This window comes from Dicentrarchus labrax, unplaced genomic scaffold (genome assembly GCF_905237075.1).
Source record: "Dicentrarchus labrax unplaced genomic scaffold, dlabrax2021, whole genome shotgun sequence".
NCBI lineage: Eukaryota > Metazoa > Chordata > Actinopteri > Moronidae > Dicentrarchus > Dicentrarchus labrax.
This window is the reverse complement of record NW_026136717.1, coordinates 6,619,364-6,646,966: the sequence shown is the minus strand read 5'-3', so window position 1 is coordinate 6,646,966 and position 27,603 is coordinate 6,619,364. Positions and strand designations below refer to the sequence as shown.

Here is a 27,603-nt window from a genome sequence, read left to right as displayed (position 1 = left end):
AGAGACGTACCGCAAGTGTATGAGAACAAGCAGCTGCCAGGACACTGATCAATTATGCACGCAAGAAGACTAAACAACAAGTAGGAGGAAAAGCACATTTTAAAATTTCATGATGCTGTGACCTTCAGAAGTGGGAGACATGCGCTGCGCCTCGCCACATGCTTAACGTAAACATAAACATACCCTCCAAAACAGTCAATCAGTATCTTTTCTAAAGGAGTTTTTCACCATAATGTTTATTTACTTTCTATACCAAAAATTTTAGATGGGAAGGAGGCTGACAGTTGCCCTTGTTGTGAGCTGGCAGAACAAAGTGGGCGACAGGCAGAGAGGAGACGGAAGGAGGAAGCAGAGGATGAATAATTTAAGAGTGATGCCCCGTGACCTCAGCACCTCCTTTGTTTTGCCTCTGATATGAATTCCACAGAAAGTCGTCGTCATGACAGGTAGTTTATCCTCCCATGGCAGAGGGCCACTCACAGTGACAGGCTTCTCCAGGGGCCAGATGAGAGCATGTGTGGGTGTGAGTGTGTGACTGTGCGGACTTGTGTGTGGATGCGCGGAAGGCCACGGCTGGAAGAAAAGTTGCAGAGGAAGATGAGTGGGTGAGGATCTTGTTTTCTGGCAAACTTTAGCTGATTAAACTTCATTGGCAGACAATAATGCAACGTTATTTGGACGAGTTGTCAGGAAATGTTATGTGGATGATGCCTTGCTGGCTTTCTTTCCAAAACCACATTGTTATAGCTTAGCTCATGCTAATGGGCAAATGTAATAATCCATGTAGAATGCCTGCTTTCCTGCTTAAAAGTTGAGATGTGCACGCAACAAGAAGTTAAAACTGGATCATGTCAGCTTATGCCTGAACATGAAATAAGCAGATGTATATGCAGTTGTAGGCATCTGCCATTCTCTTTCCAATGTTTTCATGCAAAGCTCCCTCTCCACAAAGACACCACCCCCTGTTCTAATGCACTTCTATTGTCCTCATCCATTATTCCTCCTCTCTTCCTCTCTTCTTGCACCCGCTACCACTACATCACTGTCTTCCTCCGCTGCTCTGCCACTTCCCTGGCATCCCCATCCCTCATCTGCCCCGCGTGCCTCTATTTTATCCCACTCTGTCTCTCTCTCTCTGCTCCTAACTCAGTCTTTTTCCTCCCCGCCTCATCCTTCTCTTCCCTCTGACAGGCTAGCTCGCCCGGTTATACATTGCTCCCTCAACTTCTCGATCTACATCGGCAATGATTTCAAGGTTTTCCGCTTTTTATCTAACGGGGGAAACAGAAACAGACTTACGCCAGTGGATTCCTCAAATTGTTTAAGACAAATGTGTGCATGAAAAAAAGCAGCTGGTTTCTTTGTCTCTCTGTGTCACTCTCATCCTTGCTATTCCATTGTTCCTTGAGGATCCAGCTCACTTGGCCTACAGTAGTGCAGGTACAACTATGAAGAATATAAATAGTACCAACCAACCCCACATGACCTAGCACTTCTCTCCGACTCTCTTACTCTGCTTGTCAAGGCAAAAGCACTTGGTTAATTTTTTTTTTAAGCCGCAAAGTGTTTAAAAATTAAGGGACCTGGCTGCCAGCTGGGAAACAGGCCAGGGGTTTCAGAGGAGCCTATGGAGGCCTTGTGCACCACAGAGGTGTGGCACTGCATTATATGGGCAGAAAAACCTCCGGGAGGTGCTCTTTGGCTGCCCTTTCTCTCTGAAGCGCTACATGAATCTTAGATGGAACAGCACTGGGCGGACTGCTGATGCCTTGCACACAGCATCAACGAGCTATTTGTCTGCGAGTGAGAGCCACGGGCATTGTCAGCTGGTAGTTTCCTGTGTGTGTGTGTGTGTGTGTGTAGGGCTTACTTGGCCTACAGCGGTGTGACAGTCTAACCAGGCCTGAGGTAGCATGGCGTCAACCCTCAGGCGTGCAGCACTCCGCATCACATTATTTCAGCTCGATGGTTGGGCCCACTAAGTAGCTTGTTGGGTGTACCTGTGGGGGTTTTAAGTGGATAGGTTGTGGCAGCCAGGACATGTTACGGCTCCATCTGTGAGGGGTCACTGTGGCTGATGTTAAGAGACAGAGCAGCCTTAATAATGACAATGGGGAAGAAAGGAAGGAGAGAAGAAAAGCAGAGATCAAACGGAGACTACTGCTAAAGAGAGCTCTTTTATATTAGCTGCTGCTTCCAACTGTGGAACATGAACTGGGAAAATACTTTAACATTATGAAAACGTTGGAAAGACTACACACCACACATAATTTTTTTTGTCTACACAGTCAAATAGCAGCTAAAGTCGTAATAATGTATCACTAGGTAACTTCCAAAAACTGTGTATAGTCCTGAATGGGCTTGTGTAACTATTTCTTATAATAGTTTTTATGGTCTTATGGGACGTTTAATGTCTTTGAATTGCATATTGCATTTATTGCTTTTGGAAATGCAATAGAGCCATGTCCCCAAAGGTGCAATTAAGCATCTTCTTTTCCATTGTATTCCACAAGGATTTGAATATTTCTGTTCCTGTACAAAAACAGAAATGGACATCAATCAAAAACAGTCTACTTTGCTAATTACTGTTGCAATTTGCAAGAAGAGGCAAAGAGACGGAAAAGCACTACATTTGGATGAGATAGTGGATGAAGAGAAAGTGAGCGTGAGCAAGAGTGAGAGTGAACTCGAGCAAAGCTACGGACAAAATAATTCTCATGGCACACCGCAATATTATACTTAAGGCTGCAACTAGCACTTATTTTCCTTATTGATTATATTCTGGATAAATCATTGGATCTATGACATGTCAGATCATGGTGAAAAAATGGCCATTACAATTTCCCAGTGCCCAAGATGACGTCTTCAGATGGCTTGTTTTGTACAATCCAAAACTCCAAAATTTCCAGTATACAAAAACAGAGAAAAGCAGCAAATCCCCATACATAAGAAGCTGGAACTAGGGGCTATTTGGCATTTTTGGTTGAAAAACTACTAAAATGATTAATTGAATATGTGATGCCCGTGGTCTCAATTCTGTTGCAAATACCAAGTATGTTAGCACCCTGGTAGCCAAATGGTTACAGTGCATGCAACATCCCTGGTGGAAACTGTTGTTGCATGTCATGCCCCTCTTTCTCTCCAGTTGTTTCCTGTCTGCCTCTTCACTATCATTTCACTGCTGTACAATAAAGGGTGCATGTAAAGTGCATTTTTTAATTATTAATGAGAACATTGGGCATTAATGGGATCAAAAGGAAAATGGTTCAAATTCTTCAATGCCCCACATGGAATCATTTTATCTCCACACTGATCCTGACTAAAACAAACTAGGTCCAACCTGGTCTAATCAATTGTGACACCTACATTGTGAGTATAATCAGCCCAACAATCGTAAGAAAGCAGTAAAAATCTCCTTATCTACACTGCTTCTGCACAGTTTACACCTCCTGTTCCCTCTGGCTTACCAATCAAACCTACCCAATGATTCTTTTAAGGTGCTGTCACCTTTCACAACTACAAACATGTTCTGCTTAATTCAATACTGCCCTTAACATCCTGCGTGGGTGGTTTCAAGTATGTGGTATGTGTCACTGGCATCATCACAGCTCCATTTCATGGAAACATTTGATGCAGTCTTTAAAAAAAACTCCTTTCTTATTCTATCAGCTCTCTTGAGGCTTCAAAGCCTCTCCAGCTCTTTATTGAGTCTCATCAGCAAAACCGCTATTGGTATCTTATTTACATGGGCTTTTACCTCTTCTGCAGGGTCAATACGCTCTCTGTGTCTCATTCACTCGCTCATATATACACGAGCCGCCTTTTATTCCACAGGGCAATTTCACCACGAATGAAAAAGGAAAAAGAAGCCTTAGCTTTTAGTGAGATATTCAACTAATGGCCATTAAACACATCTGATTAATTCATATGATGCAGGGCTGTCGTGGCTGTGTTAAAACAGCTGTCCCTCGACACTGTATACTGTGGAGTGTGCTCTTGTAAATATTTGATGGCCTTTTGACCTCATTAGCCGTGATTGAGTGAGCTCTCCGGTGCACACTCATATGTCTTAGTCACCGACATGAGATACAGCCAGAATGGAGCTCAAGCTTGACCATTAGTGTGTACGTGTGTGTGTGGCCTGGTCAGCACTGGATCAGAGACAGAGGGAGAGAGCGATGAGGGTGGTTTATTCAGTGACCTCCGGGCCAGGCTTGTTAAGAGGGTTCTCCGTCTCTGGCTACAGACTCCGACACAGTCTGCCCTTCACCAGAGGAGAACACCACAAATAGGGAGACGTTAAGAAAGAAAAAGGCAGAATTCTGCAGCTATTTATAGTTCTCTGTGACACTTGTCCCCGAGCAATCATTGACCCCCCTCTCGTCCTCCTCCACCTCTCTTGCTCACTTGCCTGCCGAATGTCATTCCTATTTAGGTCAGCAGAGCCAATGTGATGCTGAGTGATGGCGCATTACAGTCACATGTGAGACCTACAAAAAGGAATTAGATCTCTGGGACTGATAAGACAGAGGGGACGGAGGTGAAAGAGGGAATGGGCACGTTTGCATGTGGCAAATCCATGCGACTCAGAGGTGCGTACGTTTGTTTGTTCTCATTTGCCTCACAGAGGACACGAGTGTTAGGGCTGACATACGCACACACACTACTATGATCTTTTGTTTGTCCAGATGCCGCCCTCTAATCTCAGGAATCCATGGCCATCCCAAGCACTGACAGACAGAGTGGTAAACAGTATTAACGCACGGTGATGAGCAATTATTTGCCCGACCCAATTGGAAAAATGATTGTCAGAGAAGACATGGCTGGCTGTCAGTGGCCAGAGGGGTTGGACAGACAGACAAAATGAGATCGGAGTGGGTTGAGGGTTTGTTCAGAGCATTAGCCCGTTCATAATGATTCCTCAAATTCACTTCTTTTTCTTGAGAGAGCAAACGGAGGGAGACAACACGTGACGAGTCGGAGAAACAGAGGTCAAATCATTTAAGTGCTTGTCCATAATTAGGTTACATAATGAGAGCACAGAACAGCTACTTCGGGTTATTTACAGGTAAAAAGTAAATGTTTTTTCTTCTGTCTGGCAGACTCTCCTGCAAGAGAAAAAAAGGGGATTTGTGCAACAGTATGTTTCCTGCTCTTTTCCCTGGCAAAGTCATTGCCGTGTCAAAAGCAGTTGTTTCAAGCTTTAGTTCTAGATTACAGCCTCCTCCCCAGAGTGTCCTGACAATGTTAATGTCAAAAGCTTGTTCTTCAGGGCATGGCTAGCAGAATAACATGGCAGCACAACTCTTCAGAGATGTTTGTTAAACTAGAAAGAGGGCAAAGTGGATTTCATCAGTCCATGATGAGGTTACAATGTACATGTAAAGAGGACATGGTATTAGGTTCCAGTCAGTGTACAGGGCCCTGGGGAAATGGGTTTTACTGGTATGCCCTCTGTATGTGTCAGGTTCAACTAACCTCTCTCTCTTTCTCTCCTTTTCTCGCCCTATGTCTTTGTCACTCATCCACAACTGTTATTCTACTAACTCCTGTATCCCTCTCTCTGAATCAAAGGGTGTGTTCAGACTGAACGTGATGCAAATTTAGAAGCCATGATAGCATACAAAGTCAATGGAAAGATGCAAGAGGACGCAAACAGACAGAAATGGCTCTAAGTTGTGAGGTGAGGATGCAATAATGCCATTTGAAAATGTTTAAACTTAATGAAAATAACCTGTGCTGATCCCAAGGTTGTATGGCTCTGCTTCATAACTGTACTGCCTTTACAATCAGAACACAGACTCTGTACAAAATAATCCAGTTATCAAATTTGTGCAAATAATGCAAGGTCACTTTGCATATTAAGGTCTCTTATTTGTGAGTAACAGCGAGTACTAAAGGTGTCCCGAGCCATATATTATAAATATTTTGATGGATCACCAAAGTCTTAAATACCCAATCTTTCTTTACTGTGTTTTGCTCATCTTATCCAGGCCCTGCAGCGTTCGCATTTAGCTTGCATATGCAAGAGAACAAGCTAACAAATCTGTTACAGAATCTTTTCTCCACTCTCTTTCTTATTAGCATAAAACAGGGGACAAAGCATTCATGTAGAAGCTCCTCATTTTGAGCTGGTGTTGACCATGGGTGTCACTTTTGCCAGTTTAAATGGCAAACATTTCCTTTGGAAGGTCATATCAGCTGCAGCTAATTTACAGGAATTCTGTAAGTAACTTGAAATTAAACTTGGCTGTTGTCAGGTTTGTCTGCTCTCTGCAAGCCGCTGTCTGTACGCTAATAATAATTTGTGAGGGAAGAACCTCCACTCTCCACTCTCTGTAACACCAATACACACCAACACCAACAGTGTCCATCTATTAAATCAGCTTCATAGTGTTAAACCATGACCATCAGCATTTGGATCATGTAGCTGATGAAAAATAAGGTATTCCAAATTTAGTAGACTGCACCTGTTTTTTTCAATGTTTCAAAAAAAAACTTGAGACATCCCCAGTGAATGCATTATTTGGTAAACTGCAAATGAAAAACCTAACCTGTAGAACTATGACTGCAACTAATGTCAGTACAATAAGCTTGGAAAGGAAACTTTCTTTTTGCCATGACCCCCATCAGCAGGCCAATCTCAGAGGCTTGGAGGCCTGTGTGATTCTAGCAACTTGTCTGTGCCTTTGCCCCTGCTATGGACCCTGCGGCCTGGACGAAAACGTGCTCTTCCTCTAGCTCGACAACTCTCCAACCTTCCAGTCAGCAGCCCAACACAGCCCCAGTTTGGCCTGTTTGAACCTAAACAACCCCTGTGCACTCACATTAGCATCAGAAGCCACTAAGCTACTGCCTGTCGGCTTGGTGCTCGTCCTGGCTTACTCTTTTCTGACTCAGGCCAGCTACCTGTTGCCTCTGGGGTTAACAGCAGCAGAAATACGGGCAGACTACCAGCTGGGCTGTGGCATGACCTTTGTGGTCTTGCAAAAGGAGATCTTTGGTAGACTTCTGAAGCCTACCGAGGAGCTACAGGCCTTGGTCATCCTCAGGCCCCTCTTAGACTCCTAGAAGCTAGGGTTTGATTCCCTGCTGAAGGCTGTTACAGCCCAATGCTGGGTGTACAGCTGTATGCCATCATCTCAAAGGAGAGAGGAAAAGTATGGCAAGGAGTGACATTCAGACTCTACTGAGAGAGTCTGCATTGAACTAAGAGGGACAAGTCAGGTCATGGCTTCACTTGCTAACCAAATTCCACCAGAAGAGTTACAGAAGCGACTCCACTCTGCCCTGCTTAGAATACGTGGCTGGTCTATTTTTGACGTAAGCCGCAACCCACTCGCGTCAAGCAGCACAGAGCAGATCGCACTGGCAGGAAGTCAGACACAGAAACAGCATAGAGATGGTCAATTTTAAAATGTCTGCAGACTCTGTATTGAGTTTCGTGCTAGATCAACATTGTGGCACCAGGACAGAAGTCAGAGGCAGGTAACAGGAGGTATATTTTTTAAGGACAAAATATACAAGTAAATAACGCTGGGCACAAAACACGCTCTGAAGACGCTCTGTTTCTGAAACGCTCTCGGCAGGATTTGAAAACACAAGGCTCACAGAGCCAAACTGCGTTGCAGACGTACACAAAGGCGTGCCCTGTGGAATTTGGGGTAAGAGCACTAAAGAGGCAGAGGACGACAGAAACAGTGACTACAGGTGAAGAATGCATGGAGGAAGAAATACACAACATAGAGGCAGAGCAGCAAGGCACAAGTACAGAGAGAGAGGAGGGGACACAGCCAAGTGAGGAGGAAGGGGAAAGACATATGAATAGAGAAAGAATAGGGGAAGAGAAAGAGAACCAAGATAAGCAGAGTGCAAGTCAGGAAGAGGAGGTGGCCAAGACAGAAGCAGGAAACAAAGAAGAAGAGACATGGATAAACCAAAGAAGAGGATGAAGAAGGCAAAGAAACAATGAGAATGATGACTGGATTTCTTGGAGATATGAGAAACCGTATCAGGTGAAGTGAAAAATGAAGCAGTGTGTGGAGACAGGAAATGAATGAAAGATAGAAACTAAAAGAAGAAACTACAATCAAGGCTGCATGCGGTATCCACTCTGTCAAATCCCAGTATGGTATTAAAAAGCTGAGCCACCACTTCTCCACTGCACATTTAATATGCTGTATAAGCACATCACCTCAGTCCACTGGTAAGTAGAAAAAGACAAACTGAAACAAAACAAGCAGTATGACTCCCACAGGAACACCTGTAGATGCCCCTAAAAAGAAAACACCACAAACCCCATTGTCAGGGCAGGTAAGGTGACTCTGAAAATTAGGCCAATTCAGGATGGGCTGTGTCTGGTGGGAATGGAGCACCTGGTTGTTCACACTCACTCCAAGGATTTGCCAGAGCCAGACAAGGCCTTGGGGGAAATTCAGGAGCTGCAGCCGTATGTGCACCACAGGGAGGGGAACAAGGGACGCAACAACAAACCTAGAGGATGTACCTCACATAAATACATGACCTAAAATGGAACAGGGTGTCACAGATGGGCTTCACTGTCAGTGACATAAAGAAAACTACTGAAGCCCCTCTGGTCACACTACAACAGTTTTTCAGCCCAACAGCCAAGTCTTTTATTCAAACATTTCAGAGTAGTTTCACAGATAACACTGTGCCTGCCATCCAACATAAGCATGATGCATTAGCCTGAACTATACAGTATGAGACTCAACATTTTATAGAGCCAAAAACATTACAATGTATTTTATATAGAACTGCAGAGTATCATGGAGCAAGTTGTTCAAACTTTGAGTTAATAATTGATGGAGGCTGAGGTCAAGTTTCTCCCATCTTAAAGGGTTAGTTTGGTTTTTGGGGTTGTATGAGGTAAAGTTTGGAGTCCTGGTACAGACACCAAACAACGCATTGCCGTGTAAGGAGAAAAACATATTTTAGCATCATAAAAAAGGCCCACTTAAAAATAGAAAAATAAAAATTATATCAATTTAAGTGTGCGCTATTTTTAGAACATTTCCACTGCTTTACTTTGCAGTTAGACAGTCCTTTCCTTTGGCACTGCATTTTCTCAACCATAGACCTTCCGTATTCCTACACGAGCCCAACTGTGTCACACACTGTATTACGCTGCAGATCAGCTGCGGTCCGGTCAGAAAGTTGCAAGATCAGATTGAAATCAAACTTTGTGTTGTGTTTTTCCAGGCTAATCAAATAAAGAAGTGTCCTGGTCACCATATAGATTTCACTGTGTTCTGTTGGGTGATATTGGCCTTATATAGCTGTGGCTGTAGTTACCGTGCTGAGACAGCACTGAGGAAATAAGTCTGGCTATGACAGACTATAGTTTCCCCTCTCTCTTTCAGCTGGTTCAATATCCATTTGCAAAATTTCTTCTTCTGTATACCTTTATTCTCTTGCCTCCAAAGTGAACGACATTTCATCGTCTCTGTCATAATCACTCATTTTTATTTTCCTGTATTTGTTTTCCTCTTCCATAAACCACTTTAAGTCTGGTCCAAACTGCTCATCTGTGGCGTAATATAGTGGGTGGCACAGTTGGGCTTATGCTTAGGAATACAGAAGTTTTATGGTTGAGAAAATGTAGTAATAGTACCAAAGGAAATGGCATGCACTTAAACTACCAAAACCAAACCATACTTGGGGCCTGCTGACCGCCACACACAGTAAAACATTGACTATGGATAACAACCCCACTTCAAAAAAACTGAACCCTTTAATGTAAGATGTCTTAATGCCTGTTTTACTATTATGACCGATGACTAGTATCACAATAACTTATCCTAATTTTAAATTCATCATTATAGTTTTGAGTTCTCACTTTACTTTTCAGAAGATACATGCAAGCATTTAGAAGTTTGTTATACTAACCTGCAGACTGAGTGTGCTGGTGATGTTCGCTATGGGCAGCGAGATAATCACACTAGTCATATTGGTCTTTTCCAGCCACTTGGACAGCAACTCAAGGGTCAGAAGCTTGTCCATCCTCGTCAGACTGTCAACATGGAATGGCATCAGGAGGACCACGCTGGCCTTACCTTCCCAGAGAGGCATCTCTAGAACCTGCACCATGTTTTCCATGTCTTCGTGGTAACGGTACTGACCTGGAAAAAAGGACAGGCAGAGGCATGCACAGAGTTGAGGAAAGATCAGATAGTCAAGAAGAACCTTTGCCATACTGTAACATTTTTGCAGCAGTAGTTTAGAGCAGTAGCTCCTCACAGCAGTTCTCCTGGAAGTTAGTTCAGACTTACATTTTCAGCTGTGTCACTGCCATTATTTGGTACCACCTGAGTTCTCACCTACCTAAATGAACTGAACAACAGGGGAAAACACTACAGCGTGGGATTAAATCCACTCAAACAATATGTGAATGCAACCTTACACAGGATGACAATGGATGACTAAAGTCATCTTTTTCATGAATTGTAAATGGCATCACATAACATTAAATAGAATACAATGTATCCTTCCAACATCTTTTACTGCTGCTGTCATAAAAGAAATTCACTCTCCCTTGTTGTTGTTTTAAGACAATACATAAAATATGAAAAGCGTGTTAAATAAATCATAAGGTACACAGTGATAAATAGGAGGGAAGCAGATTGGACCTTACAGATGTTCAAGCCATTTTAGAACTCAAATTGCTTTTCGCTGCATTTATTTGCTGGCAGGAGTACAGCAGTGACAGACTGTTTTTTACCTGCTCTGTGCATCATCATCACTTTGGTGTATTTCTTTCCCAAGAAGGTACGACGATCTGTGCTGTCCACGCTGAACTCTCTCTCCCACAGCCCTGAACAAACAGCCAAACAAACACAGAGGCATTTTGAATACCGAATGCCTGACATGGATGGGCAGTAAGAATATACCTAACGATTGAAATAGGCGAAAAGGTGGACGTAAGGTTAAACAATGCCATGTTCATAAATACATATAGACCTGCTATGCGGTGACACCTGCTGACACTGCTCGAGAATCATCAATATCTACTGCCCATTAAAAAATGTCTACTCGTTTCAAAGCTGCTGAGTTGAGAGTGCTATACTGAGGCAGTTATGAGGTCCTTAAGGCCACAGCGTCCCATTCTCTGTTCACCACATCCCACTTGGCCCTGCTAACCCCATGACAGCTGTCAATTTAGGAGGAGCTGAGAGCAGTGGAATTACTGTTGTAATAACCTCACAACACTTTCCCAAAGCCGCTGGCCCATTCAGTGGTGCAGGGGACCCTGGATGGAGCGAGGGGGTCAAGAGATTATGACTTGTACTTATGTCACTCTTTGTGAATGACACCTCGGGCCGGCTAGCACTGCAACTAACAATGATTTTCATTATCAATTAATCGTTGAAAAGATTGCCACACTCATGACACAATACTAAGGTGCAAGAAGACCAAAATGATTAAAGTCTAGAGACAGACTCCTTGGCTTTATCATTAAATACTTGCATTGGACAAAGTGTTCAGAGCCTGCTAGTCTCTAAATCATCGATATTCAATTAGTCTTTAAAATGTGAAATTGTGAAAAATACCCATTTCATCTTCTTTGGCTTGCTTTGTCGAACAAAAAATCCCACACAATTTAAAATACTCAATTTATGATATAAAATAGAGTAAATCTTCTCAAATGCCAACTATTCTCATTTTTTCATTCAATTGTAAAGCTAAAAATTGAATTTTCTTCAGAAAAAACAGAGCCACAGAAGTCATTATATAACTGTTTTTACATGCTGACTGGTATTCTTTATTACTAGTAAACTGAACTTTGTGTTAAATTGGAGCTGCTTTACATTGTTTGATTGATTATCAAAACTAATGAAGAGTAATTTTCTGTTGATCAATTAATGGACTAATTCCCAAAAAACCACCCAGCCTCCATTGGACCCAGCAAATCACAAGTCCCAACATGTGATTCTCCCTCGCAGGCATGCTAGTGCAAGTCACAGACATTCGCTCCGCTTCCTATAGCATCAGAGAGTGAAACATGATCACACTGGAATTTAAAAACAACTGGCTGAAGGTTACCTGAAGTGGCAGCCGTGTGGTTGAAATGATGTCCTAATGATGAATAATTTCTCCACGGTATATGTTCATATGTGTGTGTAAATGCCAAAAAGTTGTATCGAGCAGGGATTTAATGACCTCAGCAGCCTGCACAGCGGACTCTGTTGATCTCTGTGTGTGGCTGTGTGGGCTTTTGTCTAGACGAGCGAGCCTGCTTTGGGTTTGCACTACATTATCTTCTTTTATAGGACAGCACTGCAGCGGAGAGATCACTTGAAACCTGAATCCATTAATATCCATCAACAATAAACAATGAGACAATTGCACAGCTAAGAAATCCAATCGCACACAGACTTACCAATACATACTGTAAACTTGAGGCAACAACCAGAGGAGAATCAATGAGACAGACCGGCTCCCTCTCCTCCCTCATCAACTTTTGATTACAAGTGGTTGTGGTATTTCAGAAGCTATTATTAGAGGTTAAATATGTGGGGACTTGTTGTTCTCTCTCGCCTTTTCTTTCCTCTTCTACTTCCCCGTGTTGTTGCATTATCTTCTGTCGAAGTTTCTCTCTACTGTTTTTTTCCCCCCACAATCTTATTTTTCTTCTTCTGTCTCCAGTGTTTGTTTGTCTAAAACAGGAACAAAGCCTGAATTAATTAACTAGTGTGGACTAGCACTCCCTAGGTAGGCCTTTTACATCCCTCCACTATGTCTGTCAATCTCGCTCTCTCAGCAGGCCACCCTCTCTTTACTTTTCTCAGTTTTTGCTCTTTACTTTTCTCCCATTTCTTTCACGCTGCATCTCTTTGTCCCTCTTCCCACCCAGAAATCTCTCCTTACACTGCTCTTTCTCTGCAGTCCTCTTGCCATTCTCTTTGCTTTTCACATCTCGCTGCTAAAAACATGTTCCATTACTAATTGCCCCGACCTTCTCTTTCTTTGAATGCTGTGTACAGCTCAGGGAAGGAGGGACAACGAAGAGCTTTTTAAATTCTCCCCTTTAATAATTAACTAAAGGGAAGCAAACAAAAATGGGCAAGGAAGCAGATGCCTGATCGTTGCCAAAAGAAATTACAGCACCATCTCTGAAACATTACATTATCACACACTACGAATTGCCTTAGGACCCAGAAATCAAAGACAAATAAAAAAAAGTTACAACAAGCGAGGGGCAGCTAGCAGGAACAAGAAACAAACTATCGACCACTTTTAAATTATGAATCAAAACTAAAGGAATCCAATTTTCTGTAATCTAATTTGTGCGCTGCAATCTGCTGTATAATCTAATTTATATATTTCCTCCACAAAATTAATGAACCAACCAATGAGGGTTGGTTCACAGAAAAACTAATTTTGTAATGAAGTCAAAACATCAAACAAAGAAAATTAATTAAATTGCTTATCAATGTATAGTGTGTGTCAGGGAATGTTATTTTCAAAAAGCTGTCTATCTATTGGCAACCTGTTTTCACTTCCGCAGCCTTGCCTTCTTTGCACCTAATAAAAGGAATACCTGCAGGAGGAAACAGACAGAATAGAGGCAGATAGAAGCAGATAAGGATGTGAACAGGAGACATGTGGGATGAAGAAGAAGGAGAGGAAGAAGACAGGGGTAGATTAGACACGTGATAAACAATGACAAAAGCACAAAAAACAGAGAGAAAACGCCACAAAAAGAACAAGTGAAACAGAAGGATATATTTAACACATCATCATCTTTTGTGTAGACTGCAAACAAAAATGAGATACTACGTCAGCAGGCACACAAATGTTGGCTGTGCTCGGAGAAAGAGAGAGATGGTAGATTACATTCTTGAAAAGTTATCATGAAAATGGAAAATAAGCTATTTCTTTGACTCATGATGAACTAAAAATCTAGCTGTACGAACACGGACACCCTTTAACAGCCGAATAGAAGTTAAAATTAATCTACTTTTTAAAAGGGGCACAATGATGACTTCAGATCAGGATTATATGGATATGTTTTTGGAATGCAACTGTTCAATCACAGATGGGGCTTATAACTGACTGCATTCGTACTGAAACACTGACTAGTTTCCACCACTGCAGCCCGTCACAAAGAACAGATCTGAGCCAAGCTGTGCCGCCGCAGACTTGGAGCGCTCCAAGCACAGATGTTAGGCATGACACCGAGGGAGAGAGTCTGGACACTTGTTACTCAATTATTTAAGATGACACATCACCCCCCAATGGAAGATGAATAAGCTCTCAGTGATAGACCCCAGAATCATCCTTTATCTGCTGTGTCCACCAGCTGGAGTCCACCGCATGCACGCACACAGAAACACACACGGACACACACAGTCAAGCACACTGCACATGGGTGGGCATGCTGGCACACACAATGTAGTGGGCAAATTGGCTTGTAGGCTCTCCGTGCTGCCTGAACACTGAAAACGGTACATGTGCACGCCATATAAATATTCTAAGATTTCTCATCCGATGCAGCAAACAACTTCAATTCGGAGACATTGCATAACCGCAAATGACTCGACGATTACAAAGCACATCAGTCTATATTACAGCATTAGTCAGCCCAGCCTTTCTGCTGTGTTATGTGTCTACAGCCAACCAGTTATGCCAGTGGATACTCACCATAATGAAATATTCAGTTGGCTACAGAGTTGCTTCATTTAGGGTCACAGGCAGGACTGCTTTGGACACACTAATAAATGATGACATGTTTGCATACCATTTTAATATAATTTCCCATGATTACTCAACCAATGTCATATTTTCCAAGATGTAGTGACCGCAGACCAAACTCAGAATGGTGATCTGAGTGCAGGCAAGCCCACATGCAAACTACCTGTGTATTTTTACTCACCTTTAAAGCGCAGGGCATTGGCAAGTATCAGGGCTCCAGCCTTAGCCTGGATTAAAGCTGCTAAAGGAGCAACCTCCAGCCCACCGAGCACAGATTTAGCCCAACCATGGAGCTGCATCAGGTCAGCCTTGGAGTCTCCTTTCCCCAGCGGCTGATGCTGCAGCCTGAACTTGGCCTGGCTGTCCTTCACAAACGCCTGAGTGACCGCAGGCGCTTGCTTGGAAAACAGAGCTGAGGATGTGTGCAGGTGAAAGCTGGTCCCGTTGGCTTGAGTGAAACTCTTCAACGCCCCGGACAGGAGGTCCCCAGCGTGGGTTCCAGCCTTGGCAGGGGTTGTGGTCTTGAGGAGGTCTTGGAGTTGGCTAGCAGTGGTGCCCGCTGCTCCTCCCCCCAGCGCTCCAAGCGAGGAGGCCACAAGCAGAGGGGAGAAGAGGGTGTTCACTGAGCTGTAGTCGGAGCGGAGGGCTTGGTACAGGCGCAGACCCAGAGCCCAGCTGGGGTCACCCAGAGGAGGAGGCGGGCGGGGTGGAGGGCTAGCTGGGGCAGCAGGGGTCTTCTTGGACGAATCGGCTGTGTTGCCCTGCGCCAGGAGAACTGGCAAAGAAATAAGGATATAGACAGGAAGCCTGGGATGCATGGCAGATCTAGAGGAAAGCACAAATACAAAAAAAAAATAACTATTTGTGTGTGATACTAGGAATGAATCATATACATCCCTCTCTATTATAATACAAGGAATATAACTCCTCAATACACACATTTTTACCGATTTTTAGTAGTGTGGTTTTATTGCGCTGTTCATATTTGAGATAAAGCAATATACACACAGCCTAAAGGTCCCCTCTTTGCTGTCTAACACCTACTGGTGCAGACAGCAGCCCCTGCTCCTACAGAGCCACAGCAGTAAACCTGATTTTGTAAATTCCTCCCCACTTGACAACACGGTTATTATCTCACCCGCTGCGGAAAAAACAAGAGTGTGACAATTAACTTTGATGAAGTTTCAAAAGAAAGCACTTTAGTCTAGGACTGAAAAAGTGGGGGAAAGGAGAAAATAAAATACGTTTTTCCTATCTTGCCTCACAAACCCTCCTCCTCCTCCTCCTCCCGTACTCATTGATCTGCCGGTGACGGGAAACATCTGCTGTCTAGTTCAGCCTACTCTGTCATGATATTAGGAAAACCTCTCGGCGACAAGGAAAGACGGAAAGGCGTATTTGTTCAAATTTACCGTTAATTAATTCAATTTTTTTCTTCTTCCTCTCCTCCGCTGCTGTCCTTTAAGCTATGTGCTCCAGAGGAAGTGAGGTTGTGACTGGGCTCAGACATGGCAGCTCTCAGAGGAAGTTTACCGTCTCCCCCCTCAACTTCACCCCCGGTTAGCTGTCTGCTTCCCCGCGAAACTTCTAGGCGTCCCAGTGAGGCGGTGAAGGCTTTTGGGTAAAGCGATATTAGGCGGATTTATCTAACAAATAACACCCCAAATACCTCTGTAACCGCAGTGGGATACGGTTCTTATGAAAATATAAAAACTATACGACGGTTTAACAGTAACATACTGTGGAAAAGTCCCATAAAAGTCCGTGTACAAAGCTGAGTATATCGCCCGTGAATAAAACACTATGTAAACCCGTTTCACTGTAGTTACACGCAGCTAAATATACATCTCCGTGTATTAAAAAAGTACTTTGCTTCGGTTAGGTCACTTTAAAGTCAGTTGTGGTATCTGTATCCAACTGATTTATGCAGGCATAATCCATTTATTCTTTACAAAACCATAATTAAATATCACAAAATCCCTGTAGGGATATATTATAGCTGTTCCCAGGGAGTTTGGCTGTGGTTACGTGCGTGTAATGTTGGGGCCTGGTATAGGTTTTTAAAACGAACAAAAAAACCCACCGGTTGCAGTAAATGAGGCGTTTCTCCATACATTCAAAAGAGCGCTTTGTGGCTTTGCTTGGATAATCAGCCCTCTTGTTCTTGGCTCACTGGGGGTTGTAGTTCCCAAAGCCACTCAAGCGGGGTCGCTAATGGTCTTCTCATCGCCTCAGCTCAGTGACCCTGTGAGACGCTGCAGCATGTGGGCCAGGGCCTCCCAAACTTGACATGCAGCCCTCCCCAGTGGACAGGATATAGACCACAGAGCCAGCAGGAGGATGAGGCGAATCCATCTGAGGAGTTTTTCTTTTAAGTTATTATTTAGTGTGAAATCTGTCTGCATTTTGGGATGTTAATTAGGGAATGGGCTGTAACACTTACATAGTTTTTAGTAAATCAGATTAAATGTGCACGGGACACCCCCACACACCCACTCACTCCACCTCACTTTGCAAAAATGTAGTCTACTGTCAAGGAAAACTAGGGCAGACCACGCAAGCCTGTATTGCATCTGACCCTTCCAAATGTCCTCATTCTGTATTCCCCTCATTTTCCATTTTTCCTAAATTATTAGTACCCTCCCTCCCTCTCTACAGCAAGAAAAAGGAGTGGAGAGCAGATAACTTGTAACACATGGCTTCGGGATGGGGATTATTGCCCAAATTGAAGGATGGAGAATGGTCATATAGGGTCCTAATCAATAAATGTAGAGATAGACTAAGGAGGCTAGAGAAGGATCAGAGAGGGATATGGAGGGAGATAACTGCTCGAGACCACCAATGCTCGGCAATCAGGCCGAACATGACAGCTTGTAGACCCAACCAATTATTTACCACAGCCAAATCAATAGAGCTCTCTCCGAAAGATAACCATCAGCAGCACTATCTGGAACACATTCACAGCAGAAAGCACAAACACACACTGAGCACTCTCACTCTCTGTCTCTTTTGGAAACACACACACACACACACACACACACACACACACACACACACACACACACACACACACACACATCCCTTGCAAACACTTATCACGCTTCCTTGGTAATAAGACACAAATCATCTAATTATTGGACATCCACACTGAAATCAGGAACATTTAAACAGCATATGTCGAATCGCATCACAGTGTGACTTAAAAGAAATACACACACTTGCGCGCGCACACACACACACACACACACACACACACACACACACACACACACACACACACACACACACACACACACACACACACACACACACACACACACACACACACACATTTGTTAATGACAATGGGGCTGCAACAACATGCATGCTGATAGTGATGGGTTGATGTGTGCAACGTCAGAGGTCTTCACCCTCACCGGAGGAGTCGCCACCCCCCTCCTGGGACCCCCCTCCTGGGACCCCCCCGCACCGCACCGCATCACAGCCTGTCTTGTCTGTAATGAGCAGTGACACACGTTACAGTGCAGGAGATTCATAAAAAGCAAGGCTTGCGCCGCAGTTAAACGAGTCCCCTGGGGGAACTGTTTGGGAACCTGAGAAGCCCTTGAGTCAGCGGATTGTGCATCAAGGGATTTATAAAGGGATTGACTTTAACCACAGTGCACCTCCACATCTTACCTTTTACCCCCCCCCCCCCCAAGGACCTACCTGCACCCTCCCCTGTTCGCCCTCACCTCTCAGCACCTTGTCCAAGCCTCGAGCCCTGATTCAGTTTTCCAGCTCCAGATGTCATTGTCTTAGGCAGTAAATGTTGTATTTCACCTCACATGTTATCCGTTTATGCGGCTGTTAGCCATTGTTCTTGGCCGTTGTTGGGGTTAAACGCCTGTGGCTCAAGGGCTCGGCAACAGAATCAACACCTTGCAATGAAAGCCGTTATGTTCAATGCCAACTGGCCTAGAGCTATATCCACTCCATTCATGCCCTATACTTGCTCTCATTTTCTGTCTGTTTCTCCTCAACACACACTCACCATTTCACACATATTGTAGCGTTTATGTGATTCTCCCTTCTCTTCCGTCTTTGCTCTATTCATAATGAGATATGTCACTTCACACTACATTAACTCAGCTTCCTTAGACTCTTTTTTACTCCACAACTTCCTCTTCCCCTTCCTTTTTCATCCATCCCTCCATGTCTGTCCCTGAGGTTTGAGCAGTCCCTCTATACTTTTCCTATCTCTGGGGGCTCAGCACACACACACACACACACACACACACACACACACACACACACACACACACACACACACACACACACACACACACACACACACACACACACACACACACACACACACACACACACACACACACACACACACAGCTGTATCTATTTCCTCCTTATTCCCTTCCTGGAAAAGAAGTGACATTTGTAAGACAGGACATAAAGCAGGCAGAACCTTTAGTATAAAACCTACCTAAAACAAAAAGTCAAACTTTTCCTATGAATAGTGCCCTCCCACGGCGCTCTTTCCTCTCTCACCCTTTCCTCCACCTTCTCCACTGTCAACCCATTTCCTCTCTGCTTCTCACCTCCCCTCAATCTCATACTCCTACTCTTTTCCCACCTCCCCTCAGCTCCTTCTCCATTTCCAGTGCCGTCCAAACCTCTCCCCGTCCATCCATGTCTCACAGATTTTGGAGACTGTGCAGAACAAACAGTGTGTAACATGTGAGCCCCTGTTCTCGTCAGTTCTGGTCTGCCTGTCTGTCATCTGTTCTGGCCCGTTTCAACTCGTAGAGAGCTGGTTCAGACCCTGTCTGGACAGGCCCGCAGGGTCCTGTTGGTTTACATCAACTTCCCTCGAGGTCCTTTCACATTAAGGCTCTTACTTAATGTCTGGCCAAGCTGCTAAGCTCTGACCATGATTTTTACTGAGGCATTTCTTTAACCCCAGCTTCATCCAGGCTGGAGATCTGGTGCCAGACCTTGACCGTTAATCAAGGGGAAAAGCATAACAGGATAATTGACAGCATTATATAAAGGTCACCAGGACCTTGACTTTTGCAATTTTTATTATCAGAAGCTTATAATCTTGGGGATTTTGGATTCACATTTTATTCACTGTAATGTGAAAAAAAATAAAGAAAGCTAGATGAAGGCAAATAACTGGAGACAGAAGTGAAAGGACATACAAATATAAAGCAAAAAGTGCAAATAGAAAACAACAGCTACAACAGATGTTGAGGTGCTGCTTCACTAAAGAATAAAAAATTACACATTTTGGTGGAGCGGGAGATGAGTGTGGCCCCCTAAATGGTATACACCTCCCTTCACACACAGAGTTTGAATCTAGGGCAAAACTTTACAAGGCAACGGGAGGTATGGCTGGACAGATGGAAAAAGGGGTATATGTGTATTTAATCGATGCAGGGAAGAGAGAGGGGGCAGCGGTGGAAAGGTGAGGAGGGTCAGTGGCGGTTGGGGTCGGGGAGAACATGTTGAACAGTGCCAGAATCACAGACACATCTGCTGTTCATCTCCAATGTTCCCAATAAGCCTTAAATGTTTCCTGCAGCCCTGTGAAAGTGTACCGAGCTGCCAAGACAGAAGGGGGTTGGTGTTTGATTTTCTTTCTTTGTGCTGTTGAAATATGTGGTCTCTCACCTTTTTTTCATAAGAGGTTTCTATAAATTACCTAAACTTGAGTGCAATGCATCGAAGTACAAAAGCAAGGGTACACATCTCCACCACACAGCAAGAAAGGCAAATAAGTGGCTTTTAATGTGCTCAGTGAGTCAGGCAGAAAGCAAATGCCAAGCACCCACAAGAGTACACAGCTGCTTCAAGCAAGTGTTGACAACTATCTTTATAGGAATTAAATATTGCTCTTAACACCACCCCAAGTAACCGCCACACACCTGTGACTCAGATCACTCAGGCTCAGACTCCATGGCGTTAAATCAACATGTGACGCTTTTTGACGCATCACACTGAACACACGTAAACTCATATATAATGTGCTTTGCATGCAATCACACACACACACACACACACAACGAAATATGGGCACACATCTTCAAAAGACAGATAGGCTGACACCAACACACACACACACACACACACACACACACACACACACACACACACACACACACACACACACACACACACACACACACACACACACACACACACACACACACACACACACACACACACACACACACACAACTTATATCCTCTGGCTGTGAGTTTGCCAGCAGCCAGCTGGTACTGTCATGTCTGATAGGCTGGAACAGAGACAGAGACGGAGACGAGGCCGGGAGAGGAGAGAAGGAAGGAGGGAGGCAAGCTGGGAAAATGTCTACAACAGAATGCATTAGTGAGATTGGGAAAACTGTATCAAACCCTGGCAACTCATTACACTGTCTCATTTGGGTCCATAGGGAGTCGCCCCCCCCCCTCAGTCCCTCATCAAGATCCTTTAAACTACAGGACATTTTTGTTTGTCCTCCGCCGTCTTCTTTTCTTCTGTTTTTTTATCTCAATTTTGAACAACTTCTGTGATTTTTAAGTAAACTAAATATGATCATGACCATGATCAATGGCGCATTGCATAAGCGAGAGCGCATGTTTTTGTACCAGTTGGTCTAATTGTGTATAAGCAATGTTGTTTTTAATAAAAGGGAAATGAGGAACATTTTCCCTGCCCTGCGAGACAAAACAGCCGTGATTAAAATGTTGTTGATCAAGACAAATCACTCAGCAATTATTCCACGATGTGATTTCTGGCTTTCAAAAATAAGCTCACACTTCAAATAGCCAAAAAAGCACAATACAAAGCAGTGCTATTATTCCAGTATTTTGAAATGTCTTAATTTGTCTCCAGACTAGACAATTCTGACTGGGTAATGTGGTGATGTGAAGTTGTTGTTAGGAAGAATTAATGGCAACATAGATAGAGGCTGATAAAGGCCATAGATTTCTTAATGCAAAACCAACTGTCCATTGAAGATAAATGGTCCTTGAAATTCAGCATCTAGTGTCATTCTCCTATTTCAAACTTCAGTGCCAAGGAGACATGGGCATATCGACTGTCTATGGGACGAGACTTAATGGAGATGTGTACAAGTTAATGCTGTTACCAATACCAAAAGTGCCCTGCAAGCGACCTCTTTAGGTTGGCTCCCGATAGGAAAATAAAATGCCTTGCACATCATTAAGTCATGCAGACAGATGTCAGGGGGAATAATGTTGTGCCTGGTAAAGAAGAGAAAAAACTCCTACTCACAGCAAAAAAGAAAAACCAAAACCAAGGCAAAACGAAAGAGAAACAACTGTACTCTGCAGTGTTTCAGAACTGAAGACAACCAAAATGTAACCGCTCCTCTCAAATAAAATTGGTTCTAATTTCTTTAATCTTGTTTTAATTTTGTGGTGTTGCGTTGGAAGAGAAATAAAACTGGTGTACTGAGAAAGAGCTGAGGTGTGCTGAGTACTCGTATAAATAAAGACCAGGCAACATTTAACAAGTCTGAAGCAATGCAAGCAGCTCTGAGAGGCTGTAATGTTAATGCAATGCAACATCAAGCACCCAATGAGAATGTAAGCATGCCGATGTTTAGCAGGTTTAATGTTTACCATTTCAGCATATTAGTTTAGAATGTTAGCATGCTTTTTGATACTTAGCACTAAATACAAAGTACAGTACAAAGCACAAGGTATTTTAGTCTGGAACAAAGTGGAGAATGCATGGTCCTGTTTCTGTTCAGGAACAAGTTAACTTACTACAAAACAGTTGAAGTGCTGCTGGGCAAAGCATCTCACCGTAATCTGCTTGAAATGGAAATGATCAGTGACAAACAGCAGATTGCTTATTGCAGTAGCAGATAGTTTACTATGTATGATTAGCAGACATTATCTTTGGGGCATTAGCTTTTTTTGGACATAATATGTTTTTAATTTAATTATTACATTTTACAAAGTGAATTTCTTGTTTACATTTTACTCATTAGGAAATTATTCCATATAAGGGATTAATTGGTCAATCTTTCAGGTCTTTTGACAAAAAAATCTAAATCAGTGAGAAGGTCCTGGATTTGATTCCCAGCTGGGGCAGGGCCTCTCTGTGTGGAGTTTGCATGCTCTCCCCATGTTTGTGTGGGTTTCCTCCAGGTGCTCGAGTTTCCCCCGGCTCCTACTACTAAGGATGGGCTAAATGCACAGTACACATTCATTATACGTTGTACTGTATGATTGTATGTGACAAAAAGTTGATTTGATTCGAGCCTGTGAGTAAGTAAGAAAGCAATAAGAGGTCTTATTAGGGGCAAACCTTTATCTAATTTCTGACACATCCGTAAATCAACTAAAAACTCCAAATATTACCACAAAGTACCAAAAGAAAATAGAGAAGTAGTTGCATATTCACCTCACTACTCACACTAACACTGATGTATCCCAGATATGTTAATCAGGTGTTTCAACTGGGAGAAAAGCCTATCTGGGTCATTATAAGCATGTTAAGATGTTTACATCAACAAAAAAACACCAGTCTATCAAAATGAGTGATGTATCCAGAATTGAAAGTGGAAAGAATTGCATGTGAATGTCCTCAGCAAAGTTCTGAAGTTTTATTATAGAGAACTTATTTTTCAATTATAGTAAATCTTTATTCCTAAACTTTTTACGGTTGATGGGTACATTATATTGTAGAACTTACCAATCTCTTTTACACAGACAGAATATTCATATATTCAAAATTCATTGTTATTGTAATGTAATTCCTAACATAAGGAATAGTAATACAGCTCACATTCACCTGAGCATAACTTGCAGAATGCAGTGACATTTGAACAGGATATTGTGAAGTCCTCACAATCACAGCCAGGTAACAGCCTCGAAGATTAACATCCATAAAGAGTATAGTAGAGCTACCATCACCTGTTCCCATGTTTTATTCACAACCTCTCCCCGTGCATTACCATACATATTTATAGAGATAACTACATTTATATGAGCATGTACACACACACACACACACACACACACACACACACACACACACACACACACACAGAAGTTCAGCCTATCCCTTAGGGCTGTAGCTGTCATTTTAGTCCTTCACAGCAGTTACTGTACGCGTGTATCCAAAGGAGCACACACAGAGATCCATTGTGTGTGTGTTCAGACTGACTGATAGATGATGGCTGCAGGGCAGGTGGGCACTGAGTCATCTGCGGGTGTTGGGAGGTGGATGGATGGAAGGGAAATGGGTGGAAAATTTCAGGGGGCAGGGAGGGGTGGAAGAGATGAAGTTAGGTAGCCTGTCGGTCAGGCTGCCACTCAGCCTCATGGGAAACTGGCTACACCACCGCTTAAGGGCACGCTGATGAAGGGAGGAAACCGGAATAATGTGGGAAAGGGAAGCAAGGCAGAAGGGGAAAGGGTAAAAGGTCAAAATATGGGGGCAGAGGAGGGGATTTGACTAACTGAGAGATGCAAATGAATAGTGTCGCTGTTTTATTAATCACTCTGCCTGGGAAAGGTGGAGAGTGCAATAAGCTTAGGGGAAATCACAGGAACACACATAAAGATACATCCAAAAAGAGGGGGAATTCTGGTAAACAACAGGCAAAAACGAGAGAAAGGAGATGAGTCATGGCACAGGAATGAAAGATGCGGTGAGTGGCGTGCACAGGCAGAATAAACATATAAAAAAAGAGCAAAGAAAAGGAGTGAGAGGTGTAATATATCACCGTGGCTCTGCTACCAAATCAACAGGTGATGTCATTGGGTTGAATGCAACGCCGTCATGCTGGGTTTGGGGCGACAGAGATGAGCTCGGAGACAGGGGTCTTACTGCAACCTCGTAAAAGAGAGGAAAAAACCAGCTCTCTCCATTCTCATTATCCCATCATCTCTCCCTCTCTCTCTCTCTCTCTCTCCGGTTTGTATCAAAGCTTCTCTGTCTCTCTCTCTCACTCTCTCTCTCTCTCCCTTCCCCTCTCGCCCCCACCCCCCTTAAGCTGCTCTGCTATTCGCTCCGGCAGGGCTTAAGACGGAGGGATTTTGCCCTCTTCTCCCTCCATGTCGGTTCATTGGCAGTACAGACTGCTATATGCAGAGCCTGCATCTATCAGCAAGGAGATATAAGCTGCTCGGAATGTCAAGGGTCAACTTGTGATATTATTCTGCTGTTAATGGCCCACCGTGTTATAGGGCCTCTAATATCCCTGGAAATGACTGCTCAGACAGCTGCACAGTGTGTGTGCGCGCGTGTCACATCAAGTGGCCGTGAGACCACCTTGCAGTGAGTCATATGACAGCGACTAATAAAGCTCTTTCAAATAAGAAGCTGGCTTCAAACTCAAAGAATTTTTTGTTTGGCCATCCATTTGCACTTCAGCCAGCCACTGTACAGTTTTGACCTTTAGTTTATAGTTCCACTTTGGCCCTTTACTTTCTCTAAAGAACTACAAACACAGCGATTAATAAAAAAACATTTAATGGCATTACGCTGAAGAGTGTGCATGTGTTGGGGGCGAAATGCAACCATGCATTCATTCAGTTTGCATCCATCAAAATTACATTATTTACACAGCGTGAAGTCAAAAAATGTACACCGAGAGGCTTGTAAATATGACTTCACTGTAATTCCAAAGTGGCCACAGGTGCAGCCCTCATGCATTTATTAAAAGCACATTTGAATTTTTAAACTGTTGAATTGCATTGTGTTGTGATGCCGATCTGCAGATTCAGTTCATGTCTCTCCCTCCAGCTGAGATGAGCAATAAAAGACTCACAAGCAAGGATTTTAAAGGGGGGCACTGTCCGCCACATCCACATTTTTCCTCAGAGGCGAGATTTAGAGCAAACCTTAAATGCAGTATGATGTAGGTTTAACCTTTTCTTCTTGGGGCTGGTGAGACCAGTAGCACAAGACTACTGGTGCCATGTGGAACATTTTAACATCAATAATTCAGCCATAAAAACAATTACCATAAATAAAAAAAACATTACAGTTGGGCAGAATGCTGGCCTTCACTGGCCTCGGTGCTCCATTATACATCGTCTTTGCAACTAAAAGTAACAGCAATTATGGGAAATGTGGACACGTGCTAAAAATACACGAGATGGAGATGACATGAGATGGCAATCATCTCTGCTATTGTCTCAATTGATTACAGCATTTATACCAAGGTACTGTATGCATTAATTTGATGTCCATTTATTAATTAAGATCTCTACATGAAGCCGTTTTAGATGCGCATGAATACAATTTAGGAGAAAAATCTTGATTTTATATTTTAGTAGTAGTTTTTAAATGAAACTGTTCAAGCAATAACAGATGTCACAACTATCTGATTGGGTCTGACTCATTTCTTTTGCCTGAAGTAGCCCTGCTGCATTGTGCTCCATGCAGTTCTCATTTCAGAAGTTCTGTTTTTCATTAATCAATAAATGCAGTAGGAAGACCAGTGGTGGGGGAAAAAATATTAGATCTTAGATCTTTTGTGTAAAAGGAGCAATACCACAGTGCAAAAATACTTCATCGCAAGTTAAAGCCCTACATTTAAACTAAATGCATGGTAAGAACATGTAGTTACATATCAAAAGTTAAAACTTATTTTGAAGAATTGCCCTTTGGAGTATTACATTACTGATGCATTGATCATTTTAATGTTGTAGCCAGTCAAAGTGGAGCTAAATTTAACTACTGTATATACTATTTGGTAGGTTAACTTATTTTAATATATCATATTTATGGAGCTTATTATATGTTTTGCATATAAACTCAAAAAACTGCTCAGTAACTTGTAACCACAGATAAAGATAAATATGTAAGAATATATAATAACATTTATGTTATTATGTGGTTGGTTTGAATTGAGTAAGTTAAAATACTCACACTCAAATACAAATAATATTATATTCTACCTCTGCAAAAACCTATTAGCAAACAGGATATGGTAAAACCTGGTGAAACAGCGAGGGCCCTTACAATATTTTAGAGCTGTCACCATCATGGTGGCTGCTAAAGAGGCTAGTATAGATGTTGCTAGCATAAGTAATATTAGAAATGGAGAGTATTTCTTCATTGAAAGACAAGCAAAGAACAACACAAAAGGCTTTTTACCGAGGGAAAATGTTTTGCTCTTCTCACGACTGGCTTCAGTGAGAGTTTGATTACACTATATAGTTCATTGATGTGATTGGTTGAAAGTCATCTGTAAAAGACGGTGATATACAGATTCCAATGACGACTTCCCTGGTGGTGCTGTGTAACAAACCACCTGGCACAGTCAGGTTATTAATGGCCAGTATGGACAGAGGAATGATTAAAGCAAGATCCTATTCTTTCATGTGGTCACATGACAAAAAGTGGCCACAGAAAAGGGATGACGGAAACCCCTATCCGGGTTCAAGGATGGTCTCAGCCTCCTTGATCTTTCTACAGCCATCCACAGTCTGCTAGTCGATGACCTTGACTCCCTCCAGGTCAGCCACTTTGCCACTGGTGTTCTCACTGATGCTATCTGCCTCTGGTGTTTATTTTGTCCAGGGCCCTCGCTGTGTACCAGCAGTGATGGTTCCTGACTGGTTAGGTGTTCCAAAAGTCCAGACATAAAGACTTTGTTCAAAAGTTAATCTGCTCTTCATTGGGAATGGATTCACGTGGCTGCTTACAGATGACTTTCTAACAAACTAATGAAAAATGAAATACATTTTTAATCATGGTTCAATGTAAAAGTAAACCGAACTGTAATCTAATGTGTTTTCGAGCGTGGGACCACCTTGCAGGCCATCACATGACACCCTCTGAGAATAAAGCAACCTTTTTAGAAAATGACACCAATTCTAGTTTTTCTTTGCCCTCAT

At 43.0% G+C, this 27,603-nt stretch overlaps 1 protein-coding gene across 7 annotated transcripts in view; it reads right to left on the bottom strand.

The window, feature by feature from the left end:
* Positions 1 to 27,603, bottom strand: part of serpinh2 (serine (or cysteine) peptidase inhibitor, clade H, member 2) — a 107,608-nt gene that overhangs the window by 2,674 nt on the left and 77,331 nt on the right. For 4 of the 7 annotated variants that reach the window (XM_051428722.1, XM_051428724.1, XM_051428726.1 and 1 more), the window contains 3 exons: positions 14,897 to 15,540; positions 10,742 to 10,834; positions 9,910 to 10,142 (listed from right to left, as the gene is read on the bottom strand). In XM_051428722.1, coding sequence (XP_051284682.1) covers positions 9,910 to 10,142; positions 10,742 to 10,834; positions 14,897 to 15,533 — 963 coding nt within the window. In that variant the 5' untranslated portion in view covers positions 15,534 to 15,540. Of the gene's footprint in view, positions 1 to 1,930; positions 2,098 to 9,909; positions 10,143 to 10,741; positions 10,835 to 14,896; positions 15,541 to 16,127; positions 16,253 to 16,798; positions 16,896 to 27,603 lie in introns of those variants that run through there. The other 3 variants (XM_051428725.1, XM_051428719.1, XM_051428721.1) reach the window with 3 other exon arrangements.